Genomic DNA, 27201 nt, shown 5'->3' on the forward strand with positions numbered 1-27201 from the left:
GTTTGCCTCTGAGGAGAAATTGACAAACTGTTCTCAGACTTTTTCCAGGCACTTATATATACTGTTCTCTGCATGGAGTTATTCTGAGTCTGTTTGCAGGGGCTTTGTGTGATAAATAGCCGGTCTTATATATGAAATGAATGTGCGGTGGTGTAGAGGACATCTTTGTGCGGCCTGAGCTGCTCTCTTCTGCCTCCCTCTTCCTCTCAGAAAGCCTGCGGGGTCGAGGCTCTAGGCTCAGACAGTGATGCATGCTAGCTCAATTTTAGAGGACCTTGACCCTCATTTCCACAATGTGAAACCTTACAAACAAATGTCCCCGATCACCACTGTCCTCTAGCCATGGCAATGACAGGAAATAAGAAAAGCATCACATACGAATCAACTTTCTTTTCTAGATCTGATGCATATAAAACTTGTTTTTTAAACAAGTGTTTCATGTAATTGAAAAAGCATTGCGCACTTGTGAAGCAAGCAGTTCCTCATTAGAACCATCAGCTGCTTTTCTGTGTCTTCACTTGCCATGGGTGGCATGTATATGTGTGTTCAGAGAGAAAGAGAGAGTGATTCATGGCAAACGGCTTTAACTGTGTGTGTGTGTGTGTGTGTGTGTGTGTGACAGAGAGCAGCCTGTTAATAGGCTGCAGTGTGTGTATGTTTTGAGTAGAGTCACTGATTCACGGCTGTGGGGGACATCTTGTGTGGAATTGGAGGATGGAAACAAAGCTGAGGTTTTTGGATGAAGTGTTAGCTGGGCCAGATGGCTCACTATGCTCCAGTCTGGCAGCCCAACTGCTTGCTGCACACATAAACACACACATGCTAATGCACAAATACATGCGTGAATGCATACACATGCACAGTCGCACAGATGCAGGCTTATGGCAGCTCATGCACGCACACATCTTTCTGAGAGGGCTATTTCACACTAGCTGGAGTACGACACTTATTTAGAGGGACCTGTAATTAAGCACTTTATATGTTTGCCCTTCTTTATCTTTATCTTTTCACTTCACTTTGCAGCAAGAGTGTTTCTCTGAACAACAGTGTTTTGTGCTGTTGTATTATTAGCCAATCTGTAAACCTCAGATGCCTGTGGAGGGTGGGCACTGTGGCAAAGGGTGGTCCTCTATGACATAATAAGACAGTAATCTGCACAGTGCAACAAACACTACATGCATAGTTCTTTTGATTCTCCACGGCTGCTTTTAATTAAACCAAAGAGCAACAAATGATGAGGCTGGATTTTGCCAAGAACGTACAATGCACGATTGTGCAAATTCAGAATTTAGAAATTGGCTATCTATCCATCTGTTTGTCTCTGTTTGTTTTTTCTTTTATTTAAGAAGTCAACAATGATTACACAAAAATGAAGATAGGGCAAAAAACGCACACGCTTCTTAAAATTGAGCTGAAAAAACCCAATTCTCCAGTTTTTTTGGGACAATTTAATTGTTCATGTTGTCATAACACAAATCAGTTGTGTGGAATAGGGCTGTGCGATTTGGGGAAAATATCTAATTGAGATTTGTTTTCACAGATATTGTGATTTGATTTGTCATTTCATTTTGTAGTCAAGATTCAGCTCAATAATCTGTAAGTCATGGCAACAATTCCACGACAGCTCTTAAAAATGACCCGTTTCTGTTTGGTTCAAGTTCAGTTTATTTATATAGCACGTTTCCAACTGCCATAAGGCTCCACAAAGTGCTCTACAGAGAAAAAATTAAACAAACGACATGGGCATAAAAACAGTAGCAGCAATAGGCGCATAATAGGAGAGAACATAGAAAGTGTAACAATAAAAAAAGCAAAAAATAAATACATTTTGCCTACTAAAAAGATGCTCCCACAGTTGACCACGCTGACAAGATTAAGATCAGGACCGTTTTGATCAAGTTTGAGAATTTTATAGTGTCTGTGACTTTAAAACCAACATATTCTCATATTACCAATGCTGTTTTGCTTTGATATTAATTAATCTATTAATGCTTCTAAAGTAGCAGACGCCATTAACTTACTTGTCTGCGCTTTCCTGTTTGATTTCTTTTTTTTTTTTTTTTGTGTGTTCCGCATAGTTCAGTTGTACAATACTGATTGGGCAGAATGAAACTGTGCTCACTCAATTGGCTAGCCCAGGGGTGGCCAACCCTGTTCCTGGAGAGCCGCCTTCCTGCAGATTTCAGTTGCAACCCTTATTAAACACACCTGCCTGTAATTATCACGTGGTGTTCAGGTCCTAATTAATTGGTTCAGGTGTGTTTGATATGGGTAGCAAATGAAATCTGCAGGAATGCGGCTCTCCAGGAACAGGGTTGGCCACCCCTGGGCTAGTAAGACGGTCACACACAGACAGCAGTCACACATTTCCTTTGGTGAGGGAAAATAAATAATACATATATGTTTTATAATCGCTGCATCTTGCGATTAACTAACCGCAACGCTTCAAATTGTGATTGCGATTTGATTTCGATTGATCGCACATCCCCAGTGTGGAAAGCCGCATTTTTAGTGCACACTACAAACACACATTTTGTCTTGTTTCTAGTACAAATATCTAAAAGTTCTTAAATCAAGCAGAATTTTATAGACAGGCAAAACATATGGAATTGTTTTAAGAAATTATATGGCAAAATGAAGTGAGTTCTTCCTTAAAACAGGCAAAATAATCTACCAATGTGCAAAGCAAAATAATCTTATGTCAAAAGGAAAAACAAGATTATTTTTCTTACCCCATTGGCAGATTATTCTGCTTGTTTTAAGGGAAGCTCACTTAATAATGGCATATTATTTCTGAAAACAAGACAATATGTTTTGCTTGCCTAGAAAAGAAAAGTTTTAGATATTTGGACTAGAAACGAAACAAAAAAATCTGAGTAAGAAAAGCATTTTGTTGTCATATAGAAGTGAATGCTGGAAATTAAAATCGAACATAAATGTTAACATTATAATCAAATATAAAATAGAGGTTTGATTCCTTTACTATTAAAAAAAAAGTGAACATCTCACATCCATTGGTATTGATTTAAATATGTACTTCTGTGCTTGAAGGAATGTTTATTTTTACTTTAAGAGTCTAACATTCTTCTCATTTTGAGTCAGATTTGTTAATTTAGTTTAATTTAGTTTAATTTAATTTAGTTTAATTGTTAATTGTAAATTCATTCTGATTGAATTATTGACTCAGTGAGTTGTTGAAACAAGCAATTGCTCATTCACAATCATGTCTTGGAGCTGCTGATGAACATATTTTAATGAAGTTTAGAGGAGTGAAAAGTATAATATTATGCTATAAAACGTAGTTAGGTCAAAGTTTTAGACTCAGAAAAAGTACAGATACTTTAAAATGTAATAAATACAGCGACAAAGGTAACATTGATACTGTCTACTGATTAAGAGTTTTGCATTTCTTTGGATGAATCTACAGTGCTCAGCATATTTAGGTACACCCCTCACAAATCTATCTTTTAAATTCAGATTTTTAATAGGAAGCTTTAGGATATTATATTTGTGCATATACATTAGATTAGTCATTACTGAAGCCAAATCTGGAGCATATCTAACAAAATAACTTTCGGTAGCAATCTAAAAACTAGTACACCCAAATGTATTTGTTATAGAAAAATATTAAATGCAAATTTAAAAAGAGGAAAAATCAAGAGAAGCAAAAATTTTTATAATTAAGTTAAAACTTTGTTGGTTGTAATTTTTTATTGCAATATTTTGCTTGATTTTAATTGTATTATCCTTAAATTCCTAAATATGTTTGGTGACTAAAATATTATTTTAATATATCTGTTAAATAAATTTGTTTTTTTAAATGCACCAAAATACATTGCTTATGTTCACTAAGAAATGGATAAAATATTCATTTTCAAAAAGGGGTGTACTTAATTATGCTGAGCACTGTACATTAGCCAATATTCACTGATTCACATATGTCCATGTTAAATCTTTGCATATCACTGGGTCTGTCAGTGACATCAAATGCCATTGGTTCTCACATAACCGAATGTGATGCATCAAGTTTAACCTCTTAGAGACGTGGTTAAAGATCGTTTTCCATTGCAGCAGGTAAGTGGCCATTAAATTGCCCACTTTAAGCCTGGCTCAGCCAGAAACGACCACCCCGCACACGGAGGCTCTGTGCAAGCCTTCTCACAGTGCACCAGGCGGATTTGATTGATTGATTAGCTGAAACGAAAAGACATCTATGAAATTTAGAGCTGAGTGTGTAGATTGTGAAACATGGGACCAGAAGAACAGAACATTTTGAAACAAAGATACTAAAAGTGACCTGATCACTCCCATGCTGCATGATTTCTTTCAACAACAGGCCTCTGCCAGATGGAGGAAGGGTCACATGAACCGCCTATGAGCTTAAGAGTGTGCATGGTGTAATGATGTGATGTCATCACAGTGAACTGATGCAAACAGACATCCGATTCTTTACATGATACGACTTGAGAGTTAGTCATGGAAATTTGTGCATGCTCGGAGCGTTTACACCATCAAGGAGAAAATGTTGTTTGTCAATTTTCTCTAACCACATTTTTCCACCTTCTCTTGTCCATCAGGCAATTATCTATGAAGGGCAAGACAAAAACCCAGAGATGTGCCGGGTGCTGCTGACGCACGAGATCATGTGCAGGTGAGAAACACACACACACACATACAGACCATGAGGCACACTCCCTCCTTCAGTATTACACAATCAAGCTCTTGAACCTTCCCTACCCGGCTCTGCCCGCTGACTGTGAGAGCTTTACTTTGGCATCATTCTAGTCTTGGCAGGACTGCAGCCCTATGGATCCAGCGTTAGTGTGACAGGGCTGAGTTTTCTGCTCTCTCTCTCTCTCTCTCTCACACACACACACACACACACACACACACACACACACACACACACACAGAGCAGTGTGTAAGCCCCACTGTAAAATTAGACATAAGGGGGAGGATAGATTAACTTTATTATAAATTTGCTGAAAGGTCAGATCATTATTCTTCAATTTATCATGCACGTCTGTCAAAACCAGCATAAACAGTTTACTTCTATTTAAGAGGGATGCAGTACGTTTATATCAAGGCTCAAGTTTAGACTTACGATGCACTATTACACAAGACACTCCCAGATCATTTTTCAACAGCCCAAATGGGATCCTGATAAAGTTACGGCAGCCTGTTTCCTATCAGAGTTAGAACTGTTCTTTTCCCAGACTCTGGCTCAGCCCTAGAAATCAAAGCTCGGCTTTGTCCAAAAACGATGCCAGGCAACATTTCTATTTTTGGAAGCTGATGTTTCCGTGATTGGTGGCTCTTTGGTGGCTCTCTCAAGAAATTTTACTTCTTGATGAAATGAGCACACACATACACCAAGCAGAGCATTACACCTGTGGATAAGACTTTTTTGTCAGTTAGATGGATGGATGGATGGATGGATGGATGGATATACAGTATGTATGGACGAACAGATTGACAGATAGATACATAGAAAGAAAGACAGACAGACAGACAGATACATACACGCATACATACATACATACATACATAGACAGTCAGATATAAAGATACAGACAGATATATAGATAAACAGACAGACAGACAGACCTAAGGACGGATAGATAGATAGATAGATAGATAGATAGATAGATAGATAGATAGATAGATAGATAGATAGATAGATAGATAGATAGATAGATAGATAGATAGATAGATAGATAGCAAAGTTTTTATTTCTGAATTTAGCACATCCCTGTGTGTAGTGACGGCTTAAGAAATGGTGTTTCATGAAATGAGAAATGGATGAAGACGGACCTTAAGTTCAGAGCAAGCCTCTTCTATCTCCCTTCCTGAATCTCTATCCAGGTCATCCACTTCCTGCTCTGCTGGAAAAAAAAGACAGAGAGAGAGAGGGAGCGAGAGAAAGCCATGCACCTTTAATTAAAATCAAAAGATAAATTCCTTGCACTTAAAACTGGGTTGTGGAGATGAGTCCTCATCTATTTTTGGCAGAAGTGGAGAGCATTTGAACAGTTTTCTGCTAAAAATATACCACTCATGCTTGGTTAATTAGGACAAGGAAAAACTCATTACTCAATAAGAATCCTCTTGTTATTCCACGGCTAATGAATGCAGCTTGCTTTGAGTTTTGACAATGAAATATGTGCAGGCGAGCCAAGGCTCTCTCCTCTTTCTCTTTCAATCTTTCGCTCCCCCTCACTACCTTTCTTACCTACACACACGCACGCACACAGCCTTCTGTTATCCCTTTTTCAAAATAGTCATTAATTTAAAGAAGTGTATTGACACAAACACTTAGTAGCATACGTGCCTACAAAGACTCACTACGTCAGCTTTGATCAGGATTACACGGATCACATCTGAAGTACATATTGCTACCAGAACCCAAAAGGTCCTGCAAATGCGAAAGAATGTTCGAAAGCAGCCAAAGTGGAAAAGCGTCAATTTCAAATGAGTAAACAACCCATCTTCCTCCTTTTCGCTGTCTTGCTGTGTTTTAATGCAGAGCCTGTGCTGAGAGAAAGGCACAATTACCAGTCTGCAATTAGACCGCTCTCCATTAATCAGGACTGTTAATTGCTGTACGCCTTGCCATTAGCCATATGGTGCCGCATGGGCCTGCAAGCGCAAGACAGAGACGCATTTTCCCAAACAACTCGCTCACAGGCAAGGCTAGAAACAATCACTCAAACGCAACTCTGGGCTCTTTATGATGGAGTTCCTCATCCTCAAATGCGCAGATTGATGTTAGGTTAGTGTGGCAGCATACAAACTTGGCCGGATTGTTAAAGGCTGGGTGGTCACACTTGGAGAAATGCTGCTTTGTTTGGATTTGGGGGCTATTTTAGAGTCACTGCCTGTAAAGGAGCCGGGCTAAAGGCAGTTCAGCTTTAATGGCATCAGCGAGGGCCACATCCTGGCAATTACGTGCAGCAATTTGGATTTAATTTCTTCAAATGCTGCAGCAGGAGGAAACGCTTGAGATTAAAGATTACGGTTTCCCTGCAGGTCCACTGGGATAGTGCAGAACAAGCCAGAATGGGAGAAAAATCCCCCCAAACGAAGCCAGAGCATGCATGGAGTCATTAGCATATCGTTGATGGGGGGCTTGGCGGTTCATGGGTGGCGATACGGGACCTTGTTGTGGTTTCCCAAGGGTTCTGGCTGACGATTGGGTTTTCAGAGTGTCACATCCATCTGTGCCCACCCCTCGCATCCCAGAAAGCTTTGCTCCTGTGTGACCCACTTCTGCGAGAACATTACTAAATACTTGACTGCTCTCAGAGGAGTGAGAGAAAATGAGAGCAGGGAGAGTAAAAATACGGGTAAACTGAGACGACCACAGTAACCACACTGTGTCCAAACTCACAAGGGCGCTTATATGGCCGGTGTGTGTGAATGACGGGGTCAAGCTCAATCCATGTTATCAGGCTCATCGGGTCTAAAGGAGAGATCAGTTGGGCTCCAATCACACGCCTCGAGCCCCAGACTCTCTCTTTCTCTCAGTACAGCCCCTCTGCCATCTGTGCAGGGAAACCTGAACCCACCGCCCCACCTGCTGTTTACCACCAGCCTCCATCCACACAAGACATCATGTATACACCTCCTTTCCATCCCTCCTGTCTTCTTTCACTTGCTCATGGCCTAGTATCCATCTTGATCTTCGTGTAGGATCCTATGAAAACAGCAACCTGGGGGTGTATTATAGAAAGATTCTAACTTTAAAATATGATCCTATCTGATATTAGAGAACAGCATTTTCTAAGTGTGTTTAATGACAGATAGGAAGGTGGTATTACGGAAACATCCTAATTTGACAAAAAATTAGCCTGTTAAGGGGGTGACATGGTGGCTCGGTGGTTAGCACTGTCTCCTCACAGCAAGAAGGCCGCTGGTTTGAGTCCCTGCTGGGCCAGTTGGCATTTCTGTGTGGAGCTTGCATGTTCTCCCCGTGTTCGTGTGGGTTTACTCTAGGTGCTCTGGTTTCCCCTACAAGTCCAAAGACATGTGCAATAGGTGAATTGAATAAACTAAATTGGCTGTAGTGTATCAGGGTGTCCACGGGGTCTTAAAAAGTATTAAAAGTTGACAAATCAATTATGAGAAAATGAAGGCGCTCAAAAGGTATTAAAATGTCTTAATTGTGTTTTTACAAGGTCTTACATTTTATTCAAGCGTTGTCCAAATAGTTTGTCTCCAAAAAAAGCATAAATATATTTATTTTCTTCCTAATATTAACAACGGCATGCTTGCTCAACATGATCGGTTCGGGCTGGGGTGGATCTGGCCAAGCTCCTTCATCCGGGTGATGTTAAGTTGATGGTGACTTGTCGCTCCCTACATTTATCAAAACCATAGAGCGAAACAGACGGCAAAATGTGAAAACGTAAGTTTGCGTACTCCTGGTTGGAGAAAGATGGGTTTAAACAGTGATTTAAAACCTGTCACTGAAAACAACTGTAATTTATTCTTTCAATCTTTGTTTCCTCCGAGCTTTCTGTTGCGTGGTTGTGCTCCATTGATTTGTTTAACTACAACTGTTTATTATCAACTGTTTATTAAGTTAAAGGTTTGATACTGATTAGAACTTGAACTGGCGACGAGGTCTCAACATATTTTGAGAAGGTCTTTAAAAAGTCTTAAAAAGGTATTGAAATTACCTTTAGGATTCCTGCATACACCCTGTGTATGTTTGTAAATGTGAGAGTGTATGGGTGTTTCCCAGTACTGGGTAGCATCAGGAAGGGCATCCACTGTGTAAAACATACAGTACACTGGATTAGTTGGTGGTTCATTCCACAGTGGCGACCCTTGATGAATAAAGGGACTAAGTCGAAGGAAAAGTCGGAGTGATTAAATGTCTTTTTTTTTAAAAAGATTTATTTTTGGCCTTTTTTAGATAGGACAGTATTGAGACAGCAAGCAAAGTTGGAGAGAGAGAGGGGGGTAGAGTAGGGAAATGTCCTCGAGCCGGGATTTGAACTTGGTATGCCCTGACATGCTACTGCACCATATGTCGGTGTGCTAACCACTAGGCTATTGCACCGACGAATGAATGTCTTTTAGGGCTACTCGACAGCTGTCTTAAAATTCAAAATAATAAAAAAATGCTTATAAATGCTGTCCAACAATGTCATTTTATTTATTTATAATTGAAAAATAAGAACGAACATTTAATGGTAGATGACAAAAAAATGACAAAACACTTATAAGTTTACAGACTGCCCTACAATGTGGTATTAGAGTTAGCATAGAAATAGAAATCAGCATTTCAGGGACCAACAAAGCACCAAATAGTGCAAGTGACTAATGCTTTACTTTTTTTCTCACCAGTTTAGTTTATGCATTTTGTTTAGGCTAACTCAGGGGTGGTCAAACTCGGTCCTGGAGGGCCGGTGTCCTGCACAGTTTAGCTCCAACCCTAATCAAACACACCTGCTTATAGATTTCTTGTGATCTTAAAGACACTGATTAGCATGTTCAGGTGTGTTTGACTAGTGTTGGAACAAAACTCTTCAGGGACACCGGCCCTCGAGGATCAAGTTTGCCTATCCCTGGGCTAACTCATTAGTAGCCTGTGCAGTGTCTGTTGCTTGGCAATAGATCTGAGAGTGTATTATCAAACTCAATGACATAATTTAAGATTTCCTAACTAGAGATATAATAGGATTTTGCAAGATAGAGTCCCAAATCAAGCTAAGATTTCCTTTTGTAATAAAAACTTGCCAAAAATCCTGATTTAATATTGTTTCATTCATTTTCCTTTAGCTTAGTCCCTTTATTCATCAACAGTCGCCACAGTGGAATGAACCACCAACTTATATAGCATATGTTTTACACAGCAGATGCCCTTCCAGCTGTAACTCAGTAGTGGGAAACACCCATACAATCTCTCTTTAACACAAATACACTACGGATAATTTAGTTTATTCAATTCACCTATAGCACTTGTCTTTGGACTGTGAGGGAAACCGGAGCACCCGGAAGAAACCCACGTCAACATTGGGAAAACATGCAAACTCCACACAGAAATGCCAACTGACTCAGGCAGAACTAAAACCAGTGACCTTTTTGCTGTGAGGCATCATGCTACCCACTGCGCCACTGTGATGTCCCTAATTTAATATATTATGCATTTTTAGGTTAAGGCTAAAGTTAAACTGTTATACGGCTCCTCAACATTAAACAGAAAGCTAGAAAGTAACGCTGTATATTGGTTGTAATTGGTGTGTATTTAATCATGAAAAATATATTCATTTAAGTTATAAGAGGGCATTCTGACTGCATAAAGTCACACTCGATTTTATTTGGCATTTAGGGTCTGTCCACACTGCATTGAAATAAATATTTAAATCAAATATTGTATTTATTTGTAACATTATTTGTGTATAAATTATTTAGACTCACTATGAACAAATTTTATTATAATTATATAATAATTTTCAATATAATAATTTTTATATAATAGAATATAATAAATTATAATATAATATAATATAATATAATATAATATAATATAATATAATATAATATAATATAATATAATATAATAAATTATAATATAATATAATCAATCATATTTTATTAATAAATGCATAAATATAAATGTAAATATTTAATAATAATTTGTTTTAAGAACACATTGGCAAAAATTGAAAACACACAGAGACATTTTCTGATCTGAAATCATTCCATGATGCATATACAGCTGAAGTGCTGTTCCCCTCTTTCATTCTTTCCTCTCTTTCTGACTCTCTGACTTCGACTCTTCTCTCCATCATCTGATAAATGCCCTGTTATCAGCCACACTTCTGATCCTTCAGCAACTGCCCCCGAGTCTGTTAGCAGTAATTACTAAAACACAGTGTGAGGGGCAGCATATTGTGTTCGGTGTGTACAGCAGGAGTGAATGCCTGCCTTGGAGGAGTGAAAGAAAGACTGCTTTATAATTGCTACCTCTTCCTTCACTGAGTTTGAGGTCATAGCTGACATATGTGCAGTAACACCCAGGTTAACTGCTCTCTTCCTCTCTTCCTCTCCCTCCGTCTCTATTAGTCGCTGCTGTGACAAGAAAAGTTGTGGGAATCGTAATGAGACGCCCTCTGACCCGGTCATCATCGACAGGTAAGAGCTGGATATTACATGTTGTGTGTGTGTGTGTGTGTGTGTTGCAACATATCTGATCACCACATGCCTTGCTAGTTAGGATGTCCAGTGGAAGCTTTGCAAGTTGAGTTATTACAGTTATGTTAAGTTATGAAAGGTGATGGAGTTTGTCTTGGGAGATTTGATTTTGCACAAATAAAAGTGTGGCTTTATGGGATGGAGTCTTTTAAAAAAGAGCACACATTTTTAACAACATCCTATTCAGAGTTGCTTTCTATATTCTAATACATTAAAGGCACATATGTATTTGTTGTATTTTTAAAATCCACAATGCAGTAATTGACATCTGAGTAAATCTAAAACTTTCATTAAATATGTCCTAAACATATTCAATTAACACTCATTTTTGTTTTGGGGATAATTTTGAATTAATAATTTTAGGATTAATAATATTAAACATTAATAATAATGTTTCAGGATAATTTTGACTACTATATAGCATTCAAACGATTGGGGTCAGTTTTTATTTACTTATTTATTTTCATTTATTTTTAAGTCAGTGTGAACCGGATTGTTGCTGAGACTTTTATTAAAGTATGTTGATGCACATCCAACTAAAACATTATATTGAGTAGGGGGTGGGGCTTCCTTTTTGTGCATCATTGCCTAATAGCATATTAAAGGTAGAGGGGTGTGGTTAAGAAAATTGCAGCTGAATTCATCAAACTGATGTCAACAGAGAAGGACCACCACTTCAAATATGGAAGCGAATGCTCAAACTTTGGTTGAAGATTACTAAGAAAAAAAAATTGGTGGAATAACTTACATGACGAATAACAATGTGTATCAGCAAAAATGACAAAACAAAAAAAAAACACACTTTAAAAAAATCTATAAACTTATTTAGCAGTGATGCACAGAATCAAAATAAAATCTAAATATATATCCACGATTCCTGTATATGAGTGGAAACTTTAGTTTATTATTTAGTTATTTTTCAGTAAGGAGACTTGTAGAATAATTTATGGCTTCAAGTACCTCCTGCTCTTTTAATATTTCTAAAAATAAATCTAAAAATGGTAAGGTTTTCTCAAAACCTCTTTTTAACATTTGGTAATACTTATAGAAAAGTTTTAGAAAAATCACCACTTTAAGATTTCTGAAGAATTATGTAAAACTGAAGACTTTATTGATATTATAATCTTATTTTGTATGTGAATAGACTGTGTTCAGCATAAACGAGTACACCTCCTCTAAAAATGAATCATTTATCAATTTCTCAGTGATTATAGGCAATAATCTTTCTGTTATTTAAACAAAACAGCTTAATTAAACAGTTACAGTGCCTATAGAAAAACATTATAACCTCCTTGAACTAATTTGTTATGCAGTCTGAAATCAAATCACATTCCAAATAACCTTTCCAGTCTTAGGCTTCTCCTAACATGTGCTTTCTACAACTTTTTTTTTCCTGAAGGTCTTTTGTAATGTGAGTAAAGGTATAGATTGTCACAGATTATGATGATTTTCTATAGGCACTGAATCCATTATATCTAATATATTTAGGAATAGAAATATAATACAATTAAATAAATTCAAACAATTTATTGCAATTATTTTTATTGATTTATTTATTTTTATTATTGTTATCATTTTTATTTATTTTTTATTTTATTTATTTATTTGTTTATTTATTTTTTCAAACTACAAATTTCAAATAAATATAATATATAATTTTTTGTTTCTCTTGATTTTTCGTGTTCATTAAAATTTAATTTAATTGTATTTTATCTCAAACACATTCATTTAAGTTTACAAATCTTTGGACTGTGATATTAAGTTTTTATCCATTCATTTTTATTTAACAGGGTATCTGCAGGGTCTTAAAAAGTCTTAAAATGTTTTAAATTTCAAAATCAAATTTTTAATCCCTAAAAAGTCTCAAATTGACTGAAATATTGTCTTGTAGGTCTAAAAATCAACTTATTATTATTATTTTTAAAAAAAAATAATTTTTAGGGGGTTTTCATCTTTAATGTGATAGGACAATGAAGGACAGACATGAAAGCATTGAGAGCAGAGAGAGGTGAAGGAGTGGCATAGGACCTCGAGCTGGGAATCGAACTCAGGTTGCCATAAGCACCTTGGTGCTATATATGTCGGCGCACTTAACCACTATGCTACTTTTCCTGTTTATGTAAAGCTACCCAATAAATCCAACACACATCCAATCACCAACAAATACACCTCAATAAAACTTTTAGAACAGTATGTTGTACATATTGTACATTAAGTTTTTATATGTTGTTAATTAAAAATATATGTACATAACTGCTTGTTTTGACACATTATTGAAAATAGATGGCTAAGAAATAACTAATTAGAGTTATAGGCAAATCATATTATATAGGGCTTTTTTATCTTATGTGTCATAAAAAAAAACTTTAGAGTTTAGCCCTATACAAGTCAAAAAGTTCATTCTTCACGGTCTTAAAAAGTCTTACATTTGACTTTGTGAAACCAGCAGAAACCCTCTGTTAAATTAGTTTCAGTTTTGGTACTCACTAATCTAATATATACATAAGACAGTATAGTGCAATACTTTTTCACAATATTACTTTTTTTTATGTAATAAAAGAAAACCTTGCTGACCCCAAACGTTTGACTAGTAGTGTACAAACATAATTTATCTCTGATAAAATCATAACATTACATTCAAAGAAGTCAAACTAAGCGATCCTCCATAGTGGCTTTGCACACACAATCTGTTCATGCATATACAACAATACACGCTCTACTGTTCCATACAAAACATTGTAAATCAAAGGGAGCAGTTCAAAAAGAACTCCCCATCACTGAGGAAAAAACAACAACCTGACAACAAGCATCCTGCGACCAGAAGCCATTTGTTTGCTAAGAAGTAATTGTTTAGTGATCGGCACGGGGTGTTCTGAGGCCCTGTTGTTGGGGTTGTTGAGTACATGGCGCACTCTGAAGTGTGCATGTATGAATAATGAGCAGTGAAGATGCGCAAGACTTCAGGATCATGTGCAGCCAAGCGTGTCTCCTACCCTTTTTTGTTTAAAAAGTTCATACAAGCGTGTTGCATTATTATTGAGGGCGACACAGTTCGGTTTCTGACTCGGAGCATGGGTTTTCTGCAGATTAAAGTGTGTTTAAGTGTCAAAGGTGCGCTCTCATGTGTGTGTTAATAAGTCAGTGGCCTGTGCTATCAGATGAACACAGCTGTAGGTTCACTTCGCGACTTTGCCAGCAATAGTGTGCGTGTGAGTGAGTGTGTGTGTGTTTAGGAGGTTTCTACCTGGCTGCTGTGTCTGTACGGCTGGCCCGTTTCTGCTCCACTGAACTAGAACGCTTCACAGTGCTCAAAGACAGCTGCAGCCCCTCGATGCCACGTGGCATCACCTCCACCCAGCATACAAACACGCTGTCCATCACTTACTCTTTTTGATCGTTTCACTACAAAAGCTCTCCTGAAATGTTTCCTCAAATTCTCTTGTAACTGTTTGTGGTCTGGTAAAATGGTTTGGCCAATGGACCAATGTTTTCTATGGTAATTAAGCTATAGCCCATTCAAAATTTGTAGGCTAAAAATTGCTAAAAATGCAAAACATGTATGTATATATATGACTTTTGATCAGAAAACCAGTCATAAATGTACATTTTTGGAAATTTTATATAATCTGAAAGGTGAATAAATAAGATTTCCATTGATGTATGGTTTGTTGTGATAAAACTATTTAAAAGTCTAGAATTAAATGGTTAAAACACTCCCAAAAATACTGAGAAAATCACCTTTAATGTTTTCATATATTTATAGACTTGTAAAAAACATCTTCATGAAACACTTTACTGATGATTTTTGGCATAAAATCTATTATTTTGAACCATATCATGTATTTATGGTTGATTTATTGCTAAAAATATACCTAAAATTTACATATGTAACATACAATTTTGTGTTACAGGGTAACATATATTGTTGGAGGCAAACTGATTAGCCCTCTTGTGAAATTGTAATTCTTTTTTCAAATATTTGCCAAGTAATGTTTAACAGAGAAAATACATTTTTACTTTATTTCCTATTATATTTAATTTTCTTCTGGATAAAAAAAATAAATAAATAAATAATTTCAGTTTGTCTGAAATATAAGCAATTTTTAATTCTTTTAAATCATTTTTAAAGTTAATATTGGCTACAGAACAAACCACAGTTGTCTACTTACTTGCCTAATTGCCCTAACTTAACCAAATTAACATAGTTAAGGCTTACAAATTAAATTTAAGGCTGAATACTAGTATCTTAAAAAATAACTAGTAAATATTATGAACTGTCATCATTGCAAAGACAAAAGAAATTCATTATCAGAAGTTAGTTAAAACTATTATGCTTAAAAAAGTTGCACTCTGTAAATATTTAATCTCTAATCTCTAATAATATTAAAGACAAGCACAAATACCATCCTACTTCACTTAAAGGTCCCCTGAAGTGCAAAATACGCACAGCTTTGTGCAACGTGTTATGTAATTGTAACTAAGACACAAACACAGGGCGGGGCATGTCAAGTAGCCCCTCCCATTTTCCAGGAATAGCCAAAAGTGTTGTGGAGTCTGTCTAACTTATTCTCTGCTATAAAACACAGCATTCAGTGTGTAATTCAGATGCAAATCAATCCTGAATAGTATCACTTTCATATTGCATTAGTATGTTTGGGGAATTTTATGATTTGCAAATTGCAGCTACAAAGTTGCATGTGCTTTATTTTTTTTATTTTAAAGTGATATACATCGTTTGTCATCTACATTGCGCATACCAATAATAAAACCTTTGCAATAAGTATGACTGACATCAGGCCGGTAGCCAGCCTCTTAAGGGGTTGATCACACCGAACTCGCTTTTTTGAGTTGAGAAGCACCTTTTTTGTATGATTTATGCGCCTTGCTTGTGTTCTAACTGCCTGCTGCGCCTCGCGTTTTTACCCTTGCACGTTGTGCAGTTGCAGCTGAAAAAAGTCAACTCTGAGTGGAAAAAGCATGTTACGTAAGTTGCCTCTTTTTCATTCTCCAATCAAAAGAAAGCAGAGGTGGGGTTTCCGTTGAGATGCCTGCAGTGTTTGTGTTGTCAACTACGGAGACTTTTGAAGATGGAGGAGAGACTTGTGGTTGCTGTTTTGAGTTGTCTGGAGCTGTATGACTCACAAATCTTGAATATCACAATGTTATTAAATGTCACAATTATAACAATATCGACAGCAACACCTGCGCACAATGAGCAGCTGATTTAGTTGTTGCGCTTCTTTTTTTCTTGTCAACAAAAAGGCAGTGTGGTGCGCCTCGCATTTTTGGAACGTAAAAGGAGTGGTTCTTTTTTTACTCAAAAAGTGAACCTTTTTGCCGTTATTCACCTCATTTTCTATTTATTTATTTAAATGAGGTTCAAATACTGCATTTTATTGACATTTTAAGCACAAATGTTTGCTGGATTATCTGGTCCGATGGTTATCATAGCCACACTCTTTATTGTAACAAAAATATTTTAATAAATATATTATGTTTACAAAAATGTAGTTTATTTACAAATGTGCATTTAAACTGTAAATTATTACAGTTTTATAAATATTGTAATGAGATTACAATTTTATAAATATAAAAAATACTTATTTTTTTAAAAGCTAATTTATTATCATCCTTCATAAAACAAACAAACAAACAAACAAAAACATAGGAATCTGTTAAAACTTGTTTTAAATTAAAAACTGTAGCTTATAGGCAAATAACACACTGGCCACTCTCCTCAATCAGAATTTGTCCATTTAAATAATAAAAATTACATTTGTCTTAAAGCCTTCTTCTATTGGTTATTTTCACAATTTATGCTGCCGTACTGTCAAAAATGAGCTCATATAAAGGCCAAATTCTGCACTTTTTCAGCAGGGGGGTGGGTCTTTTGAACCCCCTCCTGACTACAGGTCTGTGGTAGGTTTGTTTTTCAGAGGTAAGAGACTTTTTAATCCGTAAACAAAAATAGCGTTAGAAGAATGACTGACATATGAGCGGACAGCATTTAATCTGACTGTGCATACTGAATCTCAGGCACTCCTTACTGGAAACGGGTCTAACAGAAGTGTCAACTGCTTTCACACGTCTTTCAAAATAAGTTTGGAATCACTAAAAACACTCAAAACGATCTTGCGAAAAACTGATAGAAACGTTTGTGGTTGAAGTGAGCAGCTGCGCTCGAGGTCACTGCATAGACTCAGGTGCGAGGGCATCGCTAATTGCCTGCAAAAAAAGGAATTAGTTTCCTTTTAGTCACGTGTGTTTGCAAGACATGAAAATAGGTCATTTTAAATGAGAGGCGGGGGAGAGGAGGGAAGGAGGGGGATATAGAAGAGTTTACAGGAACTTTGGATATTTTCTTGGCTGCATTTGGTTCTGGGGTTCCCAACAAACAAGGCTCAAGATGGAACAGAATCAATTACAGCCGGCGCAGGCGCTCCCAAATTCATCAGAAAATATGATTTTGAGCGTTTCCTTCCCTTGAAGTTATTTAGCTGAATAAATAAGAGCTCATTAGTGTGGTCTTGTTTCAAAGAGCTGATTAGGTTTTACAGCAGTAATTAGCAAGGCTAGCGCTAATTCCTCTGGAAGAGTAATGAAAGTGATTTCCTAATTAGGTTCCTCTCATAAGACAGCACAACAGGCCACTTCAGCGAAACCAGAGGAATGTCAGGGAAATAAAGGCAACTAACAATGCCTTATTAGATTGTTAAAAGAGCAAATTTTACCCGCAGCGGTGTGAGATTTGGCGCTCACGGGACCGTCGGCTAACGGTTCGAGTTTGGGAAGCTTTTGAAAATGTGATTGGGGTAAATTGAATTACTTGCGTGATGTAAAAACGGGTGCGCTAGTTAGTGTTTTTTTCTCAGAGGGTGTGTTAAGTTTACATGTTTTTCAGGGGGGTTTATTAAATAAGCTATATCTAAGAATTTTCTTGCATTAATTGCTTTTTTATTGAGAGTGTGTGCGGACGGCTTGCAACTTTAAAACAAGATCCTCGCCAGCTTACTGGTAATTTGAGTTGCCTATATATGAAAGCCTGTTGACTAATATGTGAAAGAATGTTTAGAATGTGCAGAACAAGCTATTCTAATAAAATAAAATAAATAAATAAAAAAAATAAATAATAAAAAATAAATAAATAAATACAGTAAAAATAAATAAGTAGAGAATTTTTTTTTATTTTAATTAAATAATTTCCAAATAAATTTAAAGACAATTTTTAAATCATTTAACGTACATTTTTTGAATATACAAATATAAATTGGACCTTTATTAACTAGTAGGGCTTCCCTATGAGGATGATTGTATTTGGTGGCCCATGCCAGGTTTATCCAACTAGTATTTTTATTCAACATTTTTATTCAACTGTTAAAAAAAAAAACAAATCTTAGGCCCAGCGGTGTAAGATTTGGCGCTCACGGGACCATTGTCTAACGGTTTGAGTTTGGGAAGCTTTTAAAAATGTAATAGGAGTAAATTGAATTGCTTACATGAAGTTAAAGCGGGTGTGCAAGTTTGTATTTTTCCCAGAGGGTGTGTTAGGTTTAGATGTTTTTCAGGGTTTTTTATTAAATAAGCTATATCTAAGAATTTTCTTGCATTATTTTACTTTTTTTTTATTGAGAGTGAGCGAACGGCTAGCAACTTTAAAACAAGATCCTCGCCAACTGATGTTGCATATGAAAGCCTGTAGACTAATATATGTGAAATGTATGAATTTTTAGAATGTGCAACTTAATGCGGAATAAGCTATTCGGATTAAATTAAAACGTAAGTAAATAAATACAGTAATATAATGAGTAAAGATAAAAATATTTAATAATAATTAAATAATTTCCAAATAATATTTTAGACCCTTAATCAATCATTTAATATACATTTTTGAATATACAAATAAAAATCAAGCCTTTAGTAATTTCAGTAGGGCTTCCCCATATAAGGGTGATAGTTTTTGGGGGCCCATGCTAGGTTTATCCAACTAACATGCTTTTATTCTACTGTTAAAAGAACAAATCTCACTTGCGTCAGAGCAGGATCAGCTTTTAGGACCACCAGCTCACGGTTCAAGTTCTCAGACTCATTAGGAAGCTTTTGAAAATGTGATTGAAGTCAATTAAATTCCTCATCTGAAATGAAAACTGCTTTTCTTTTTAGTTGACGTCGAATGGCTGTATCTTATCTCATTTCATGTGTAAATGTATGTGTGTCGCGATTGACTCCTCGTCTCCTCCTTTTCTTCTTCTCTTTTACCTTCTGAGCTCTGTTAATGCCCCAGTAAGATTATTTCAAATACTTTAATCTGCTCTCATTGACACGGACACAAAAGGCCAGTGACATCTAATAGCAGGCCTTTTCACTGCCTCCTGTTTCATCTCTTTCACATCCCTCAGAAGCTCTCTTTCTCTCTCTCTTATTCTCTCTCTCGATTTCTTTCTCTCTTATCATTGTGTGTGTTAGGAGTAATTGAAGCTCAATAAGCCGTACAGTAATGGAGAAAGGTGTCGTTCTATCTCCCTGGGAACATTGGAGTTGGTGCCTTCATCACTGTGTGGATCCTCTTAAACACTGAAAACTCTTAACCCGATTATGCTTAAATAAACTGACAATGCGCATGGCAATGTAACCATGTTAACCCATTTTCCTATATCAGTGTCATAAATGACTTAAGCATAAACCGATTGTTTTGATTTTTCTCAGCAAACATTTTTGTGTTTAATAGATGTCTAAACATAGACAACTTGGCTAAAACAAGGCTAAACTTGGGCTGTCAGTGAAAATCTAATATACATCTAAGAATAACCCAAAACTAAAGTAATCGTCAAATAGACAGATTAGACAGACTGTGTATGTGTAGTCATTCATTTCTGTTTATTTGTTTTGGACTATTCTTAGACGCCTATTAGATTTTCACTGACAGCCAAATTTAGCCTTGTTTTAACCAAGACGACTATGTTTAGACATCTGTAAGACATCTATTAGACATCTTTTAAAACAAGAAATGCTTGCTGAGTTGTATCAATTCTGTTTTTTTTAAGTATGTAAACAAATTAACAAGCTTTTTGTTGTTGTTGTTGTTGTTGTTGTTTTTTTTTGTTTTTTTAAATACATGTATTTTTGGAGGACTTTTATTTTTTTTTATTTATTTATCAGGATCACCATTAGCCACTATCAAGGTAGTGGCTATTCTTCCTGGGGTCCATCGAACATAACACAAAATTACATTAATACATAACAACAAAGACCAATAAAAATTAAAATACAAAATTCATACATAAACATTGGGATCAACAATCCACTTAATATTGTTCCATTAAATACATCTTAAACGATTTTTAAACCCCATTTTACTCGTTGCAAAGCATGTAATGTCTGATGGCAATTCATTCCATGTTTTCATCCCTCTATACATTTCAGTCAATTGCTTTGCATTCGTTTTCGAAATGGGAAGCAAAAACTTTAATGCATAGTTTACCCAAAACTGAAATTCTGTCCTCATTTATTTATCCTTAACCTTTTCACAAACCAGTTTCTTTCTCCTGTTGAACACAAATTGATTTATTTTTAAAAAATGTTTGAAATTGGTAACCACTCACTTTCATATTATTTGTTTTTCATTCTATGGAACGGTTACTTGGTTCCAACATTTTTCAAAATATCTTAATTTTTTTTCAACAGAAAAAAGAAACTCATAAACATTTGGAAATACTTGGGGTAGAGTAAATAGGGAGTACATTTTTGTTTTTGGATGAACTATCTCTTTTAGTTCATCCAGACAGAGTAATGTTTTTGTAGGGAGGAAATATACACTGTAAAACCCAATAAGTTAAGGTAACCCAAACCATTTGTAAAAAACAATTGCAACAAACCATTTAAGTTCAAAAACTAATTCTAATGAGTACTGTGAACTTAATCTATTTGAGGAAATAAAGCAATTCGAACACAGTAAAACCCAATGAATGAAGACAACTTAAACCAACTGACTACTGTAAATCCCAATAAGTTAAGGCACCTCAAACCATTTGAGAAAACCTATTGCAACAAGCAATTTGAGTTAAAATATGAGTACTGTGAACTTACTCCATTTAAGTTAAAGTAATGAGGCATTGAATTAACTCTTAATTTTCAGTAAACTTTGCGTTAACTGCACTCATTTCATTTGATAAAGTTGAGTGTTGGGTTTTACAGTGTATAAAGAAATATACTACAAATTTCAGACACCATTGACCCAAAGAATTATGAAAATAGGTTCTTATCTTGTAAAACAGATGTGGTACTAATCAAATGTTGCATCTTGAGAAAATAATTTATGAGCCACAAGCTTTCCACTGGCATGTTGAAATACTCTTTGGTCAATACTCTCTTTTTTAAATTGTTTATTTAATATGACAACTGGCATACTGAAACACTTATCAAAGAAAAAAATGTTGGATCGGATTTCTTAACTCGTAATGTCGCTAGTTAACACACACATTTTTTTTCAACACATCCCGTAATTTCTAAAATATCAGCCTCTACCAAATGGTTTATGCATTGATTTATGGTAAAAATACCAGACTTAAAACATACATTATGGAAAATATGAAGTGTAAGACCAGTTTATTTAAAAACATAATCAAAGTAAAACCTTTTTTTAATACTAAATCATCTATATTTATTGAAGTGTGCCATAAAACATTTCAAGTTTTAATTTAACATGTTTTCTTTTTTTTCTTTTTTTTTCTTTTACAATAAAAGTCAAGTGTACTAGTGCAACAGGATGTTTTATTGTTTTTTTTTTTTTTTTTTTTTTTGTAAAACAACAATGCTGTGGGTGTAAACCATTACTTAAAACAGTCAGTCTTTAAATGACTTTAACAGTCATTATTTAAAACAGTCAAAATATGGTCAACCATTTGGTAGAGCAGGCAGTTAAAGAGTTAAATGGGGTTTTATTGGATTGCTGGGTTATTTGGTTTGCATGTAAACCATGACAACAGGTTATTTCAATGTTATTGTTTATTTATTTATTTGTTTATTTATGTGAGCAATCTGCATATTCATATGCATGTAAACACGTTCGCTGATAGTGATTTCGCAGTGCAGAAAGTTCAGAGTTCCTGTGCTAACCGTGGGAGTTGCGTGGCTCTGCGCTCGGTCACGAGCCCTGACCCTGCTGGAAGGCTTTGTTTGTGATGTAATCTTCAACATCTGGATATCCACTTCATGAAGAAATAACACAGCGAAGGATGGAAAACGCCATGGAGTGGGGTTGATGTGCCCTTTCTCTGAATGTTTAATGGAGGTCTTTGGCTCCCAACTATTCTGCCGGCCAGATCTGACCTTCTAGAAGAAGACCTTCGGCTCTCATGAAAGCAGAGCAGGAAGTCATGTTTCACAGGGTGCTTTCACAGAATCTTTTTTGCTTTTGGTCTTGGTCTTGCTCGGACACTCATACAGGATGTGCTGTTTTATTAAGAAAACTGCATGAGAATCCTGCAGAGCATTAATTTAACAATTAAAACTGTGATATAGGGTACTTTAGATGTAATGATGCAGGCTTAAAACTGAAGATTAACATTAACCTTGACAACATTAAATATTTAAAGGAGTAGTTCAGTCAAAAAGAAAATTCCCCCATCATTTGCTAAACTTCACGCAGTTCTAAATCTTTATGAGTGTCTATGTGTCTATGATTTATCTATCTATCTATCTATCTATCTATCTATCTATCTATCTATCTATCTATCTATCTATCTATCTATCTATCTATCTATCTATCTATCTATCTATCCATCTATCCATCTATCCATCTATCCATCCATCCATCCATCCATCCATCCATCCATCCATCCATATCTATCTGTCCGTCCGTCCGTCCGTCCGTCCGTCCGTCCGTCCGTCCGTCCGTCCGTCCGTCCGTCCGTCCGTCTATCTATCTATCTATCTATCTATCTATCTATCTATCTATCTATCTATCTATCTATCTATCTATCTATCTATCTATCTATCTATCTATCTATCTATCTATCTATCTAGTTGGGTTGTGTCACGGAGCGGCGTTGTATTCCAGCAGTATGTTTGCATTAGTGGATTAGCGGGCTCTATTTCACAGAGCTGTTCTCTGAATCGGTGGCCAGAGAGTGATCCTCACAGGCTGGAGCTCCCATTGTTAGCGTAATCCTGTCCGGTCTGTAGCCCTATTGTGTGGCAATTAAGACTGAGAGACTGTGGAGAGCTCAGCGTGAGCATGTATGTGTGTGCGCGCGCGTGTAGGCCATGAAAAATGCAGTGGAAGAAAGTAATTGTGGTAAACATGTTTCAGTGTTTTCTCTGAAAATGAACCCGGGGAGTCTTTCGCAGTGAAAGAGATACGGTGAAGGGAAATGTGTGCATCAGGCTTTAAAAAGTGTGCGTGACTCTCCAGGCTGGGCTGTCACAGCTGCTGAAAGGTGATGTGCTCCTATGCAATGACAATGTCTGTTCCTGGAGAGAGAGAGAGAGAGAGAGAGAGAGAGAGAGAGAGAGAGAGAGAGAGAGAGAGAGGGGGGGGGGGGGGGTGTGTGTGTGTTTGTGAGTCTGTGTGTATAGGTGCATATGTGTGGCCTACTTAAGCCCAAACGGTGCAGGAATAATAAAAGGGCAAGCTCTGGTGTTCTGAGTTAATACAGGGTTAAAGATATGCAGCTCACTGTCAACAATCCCATCATCCGCCTGGATGATTCCCAAAGAAGAGCATGCACTTCTCTCCAGTCGCCCGTGCCTGTGTGTGTGGCCCTGTGTGCGCTGACAACTTCACTCTCTCTATACACCCAGTGGCCACTTTCTCTTGGACTCACACACGTGCACATTCATCTAAATGGTAATGTCACATTAGCGAATCTACTGTTTTCAAATTAAGAGTAAGAAATCACACTTGTTAGTGATCTAGTAGATTATGCTTCTAATATTCATCAAGGGCAAACATTTTAGAATGGCAAAATTGTGCTCTTGTTCAGCTTCTGCTCATTAAGTCTGCATTTAATTAATCAAAATACAGTAAAAACAATTTTGTTGTGAATCATTTGAACTATTTAGATTAAATAGCTTTTTTTTATTTGGATATAATTTAAAAATCTACTGTTTGTTTAAACTTTATTGTCTGTTCTAATTGTTACAGATAGGAAATTTGTCCTTAACACTTGACATAAATACACCCATACAACAGTTAGATAAAAAAACAACAACACATAATAGCAACACACAACGAGATAACGACTTACATTTAAAAACTATCTTAGCCCCATATGTATTAGTACAGATCATTGTCAACATACAAATGATCCGATTTAGGACAACAACCGTAATTGGGACAAATTACTTTTTATTAGTTTTTCTTTGAGCTCTAGGAGTTTTAAACCTTTCTGATGGTAACTATTCTAATGCTGAGAGGAGGGGATGTGTATGATCTTTAAAATTCGCAATTGCTGTTTTAAGAAATTGGACTAAATGTCCAATTTCTTTTGATTAATAGGAATTAAATCAGCAATTGAAGTAGAAATCTTTTTTATTATTATTATATTATAACATTAAAACATTATTATTATTATTATTATTATTATTATTATTGTTGTTTTTGTTGTTGTTGTTGTTATAAAATTATTAAAAAGAAAATTGGGCATTTATTAGAAGTAGAAACCTTTATTATTATTATTACTTTTATTATTATTATTAATAATAATAATAATAATAATATTATTATTATTATTATTATTATTATTAAATAATAATCAAAAAGAAAATTGGGAATTTATTTTAATTTTAAACCTTTATTATTATTATATTATAAGATTAATAACATATTATTATTAATATTAATAATATTTAAGAAATTTGGTATTTTATTGAAGTAGAAGTCTTTATTAATATTATATTATAACATTATTGACATATTATTATTATTATTATTATTATTATTATTATTATTATTATTATTATCAAAAGGACAATTAGACATTTATTTGAAGTAGAAATATTTACTATTATTGTAACATTAATATATTATTATTATTATTATTATTATTATTATTATTATTATCAAATAATCAAAAGGAAAACTGACAATTTATTTATCTTTTGTAACATTATATATTAATAACTGTCACCTGTGAACAATTTAATGCTCCTTGCTTATTAATCATCTTTAAAAATTCTTCCTGAACATTTCACCTGCAACTCATATTGTGCATATTTTTGCACTCTTCAGTGTATGGGATGCTGCATTCATTGCAGACAACTTTTGCAATAATTCTTCTTTTTTTGGTGCACAAATTGCATCTACAAGGAATCACTTTTTATGCATGCAAAAACAGCTATTCTTTCCACATCACGCTTGTATCTCTCTGCCTGTCCAGCCTGTTGTTGCCACTCGGGCCATGAGGTTGTGATCTCTGGAAAGGCTGATGGGCCCTTCAGGCAAGAGTGCTGTAAACCCTGGCAGTCTGAGTCTCTCCTCTGCTCTCATAGATAAGAGCCACAGATCAGCCAGATCACTGATCCACTTCACACGCTTCAGACACAGATCTGACCGGCAGGATGACTGATTGGCCACTCGATGCTACCGACAACAGTCAGCGATGAGAAAGACGACTTCATTTTACTCCAAGAAAAACAACCAAACGGTCTCATTTCCACACATACTGGTGACACGGATCAGACCGCTGTTGTTTTAAGAAGCAAGTGTGAGGCCGTGTGTTTGTGTGTGTTCATACGGAGGGTATTGTTGATGTATGCCATTTCCTTGCGAGTGTGTGTGTGTTGATTGAGGAATGTCAGACAGGAAGTGCTCCTCCCGGGGAAGGTGATGTCACCGCAGCTTCAGGGCGGCTTCCTGTCTAGTTGTGCAGCAACAGATGCACTCAACTGACTGAGTTGATTGCTTTATTTTTTCAACCGTAAGCGTGCGCATACAAATTAATATTGTTATACTTGACTTTTTCGTCTAAGTCTACTGTAGACTACTGTGTACTCAAAATACAGCAGACTGTAAATTCCATGAACAGTGCATGCTGGGAAAACATCCCTCTCTGACTCTCTCCGCTGGGTGCTCTCATGCAGGGACATCGGGGTAATCCTATTAGTTCTGTCAACACACACACATACACACACACAGTCAAACAAGTGATCAACCCTGTATGTAATCCATCAGTCAGATCCATTTTTATGGAATTAACTTATAGAAAAAATTATGTGAGCAGCATATTTATTTTTTAGATACATTTGAGAAAGCCGATTCAAATGTTATCACTTGATTGAATGGACGTTATCAGGGGTTATCAGCTATAGATATGGGCCAGTAGTTACCCTCTATCCACATGGTTATTCAGCTATAGATCACATATTGCTGCGGTCGGAAGTTAACAAGAATTATTTGTATTAATTATTATGCTTCCAATTAATTTTTATTTTATTAACATCTACCCCTACCCCAAACCTAATCCCAACCGTCACCGTAATGTAAAAACAGATCTGGAGTTTTCTCTATTAGTATAGCTGATTAACCATGTGGATGGATGATAACAGCCTTCTGAGCCTACTAGTAGGCGCAGAAGGCCCTTATTGGCCCATATCTATCAGCTGATATCTACTGATAATGCCCATTCAATCGAGTGATAACATTCGAAGAGGGTGTTTGAAAAACAAAATACTGAATTTACCTTTTGGTTATTTTTAATGGTAAATTTTTTGGTTAAATTAGTATTAGTATTTATGAATATTGTTGTTTTTATGGTGCATAAATATAAGCAAATTATGCATAATCAAGTACTTTTTATGGAAAAATATAGTATATTGACTTTACTTTTAGTTTAATTTTAACACCTTGTCATTTTTGCAGCCATGTTGTTTTGTTTACAGTAAAAATAAATAAGTAAAATTTCACAGTTTTTTCTTGCAGTAAAGAGCACCTATTTTACCCCTTTTTCAAGATTTAAGATAAGCGTTTTGTGTCTCCTGAGTGTGTCTGTGAAGTTTCAA

General features: G+C 35.8%; 1 protein-coding gene and 1 long non-coding RNA gene across 31 annotated transcripts in view; one reads left to right on the forward strand and one right to left on the reverse strand.

Moving 5' to 3' along the window:
- Positions 1-27201, forward strand: part of ebf1a (EBF transcription factor 1a) — a 269550-nt gene that overhangs the window by 23174 nt on the left and 219175 nt on the right. For all 30 annotated transcript variants that reach the window (XR_015506850.1, XR_015506851.1, XR_015506848.1 and 27 more), the window contains 2 exon segments: positions 4578-4651; positions 11077-11145. Coding sequence is in view for 25 of the 30 variants with exons in the window: in XM_087280643.1 (XP_087136769.1) it covers positions 4578-4651; positions 11077-11145 (143 nt within the window). In the remaining 5 variants the exon portion in view is untranslated.
- Positions 2044-3666, reverse strand: LOC147840853 (uncharacterized). Its single transcript, XR_015507762.1, has 2 exons — positions 2324-3666; positions 2044-2130 (listed from the first exon to the last, which is right to left on the reverse strand). It is a non-coding gene; the product is annotated as an uncharacterized LOC147840853 (long non-coding RNA).

The sequence above is a fragment of the Danio rerio genome, chromosome 14 (assembly GCF_052040795.2).
Source record: "Danio rerio strain M-AB ecotype USA chromosome 14, GRCz13ab, whole genome shotgun sequence".
NCBI lineage: Eukaryota > Metazoa > Chordata > Actinopteri > Cypriniformes > Danionidae > Danio > Danio rerio.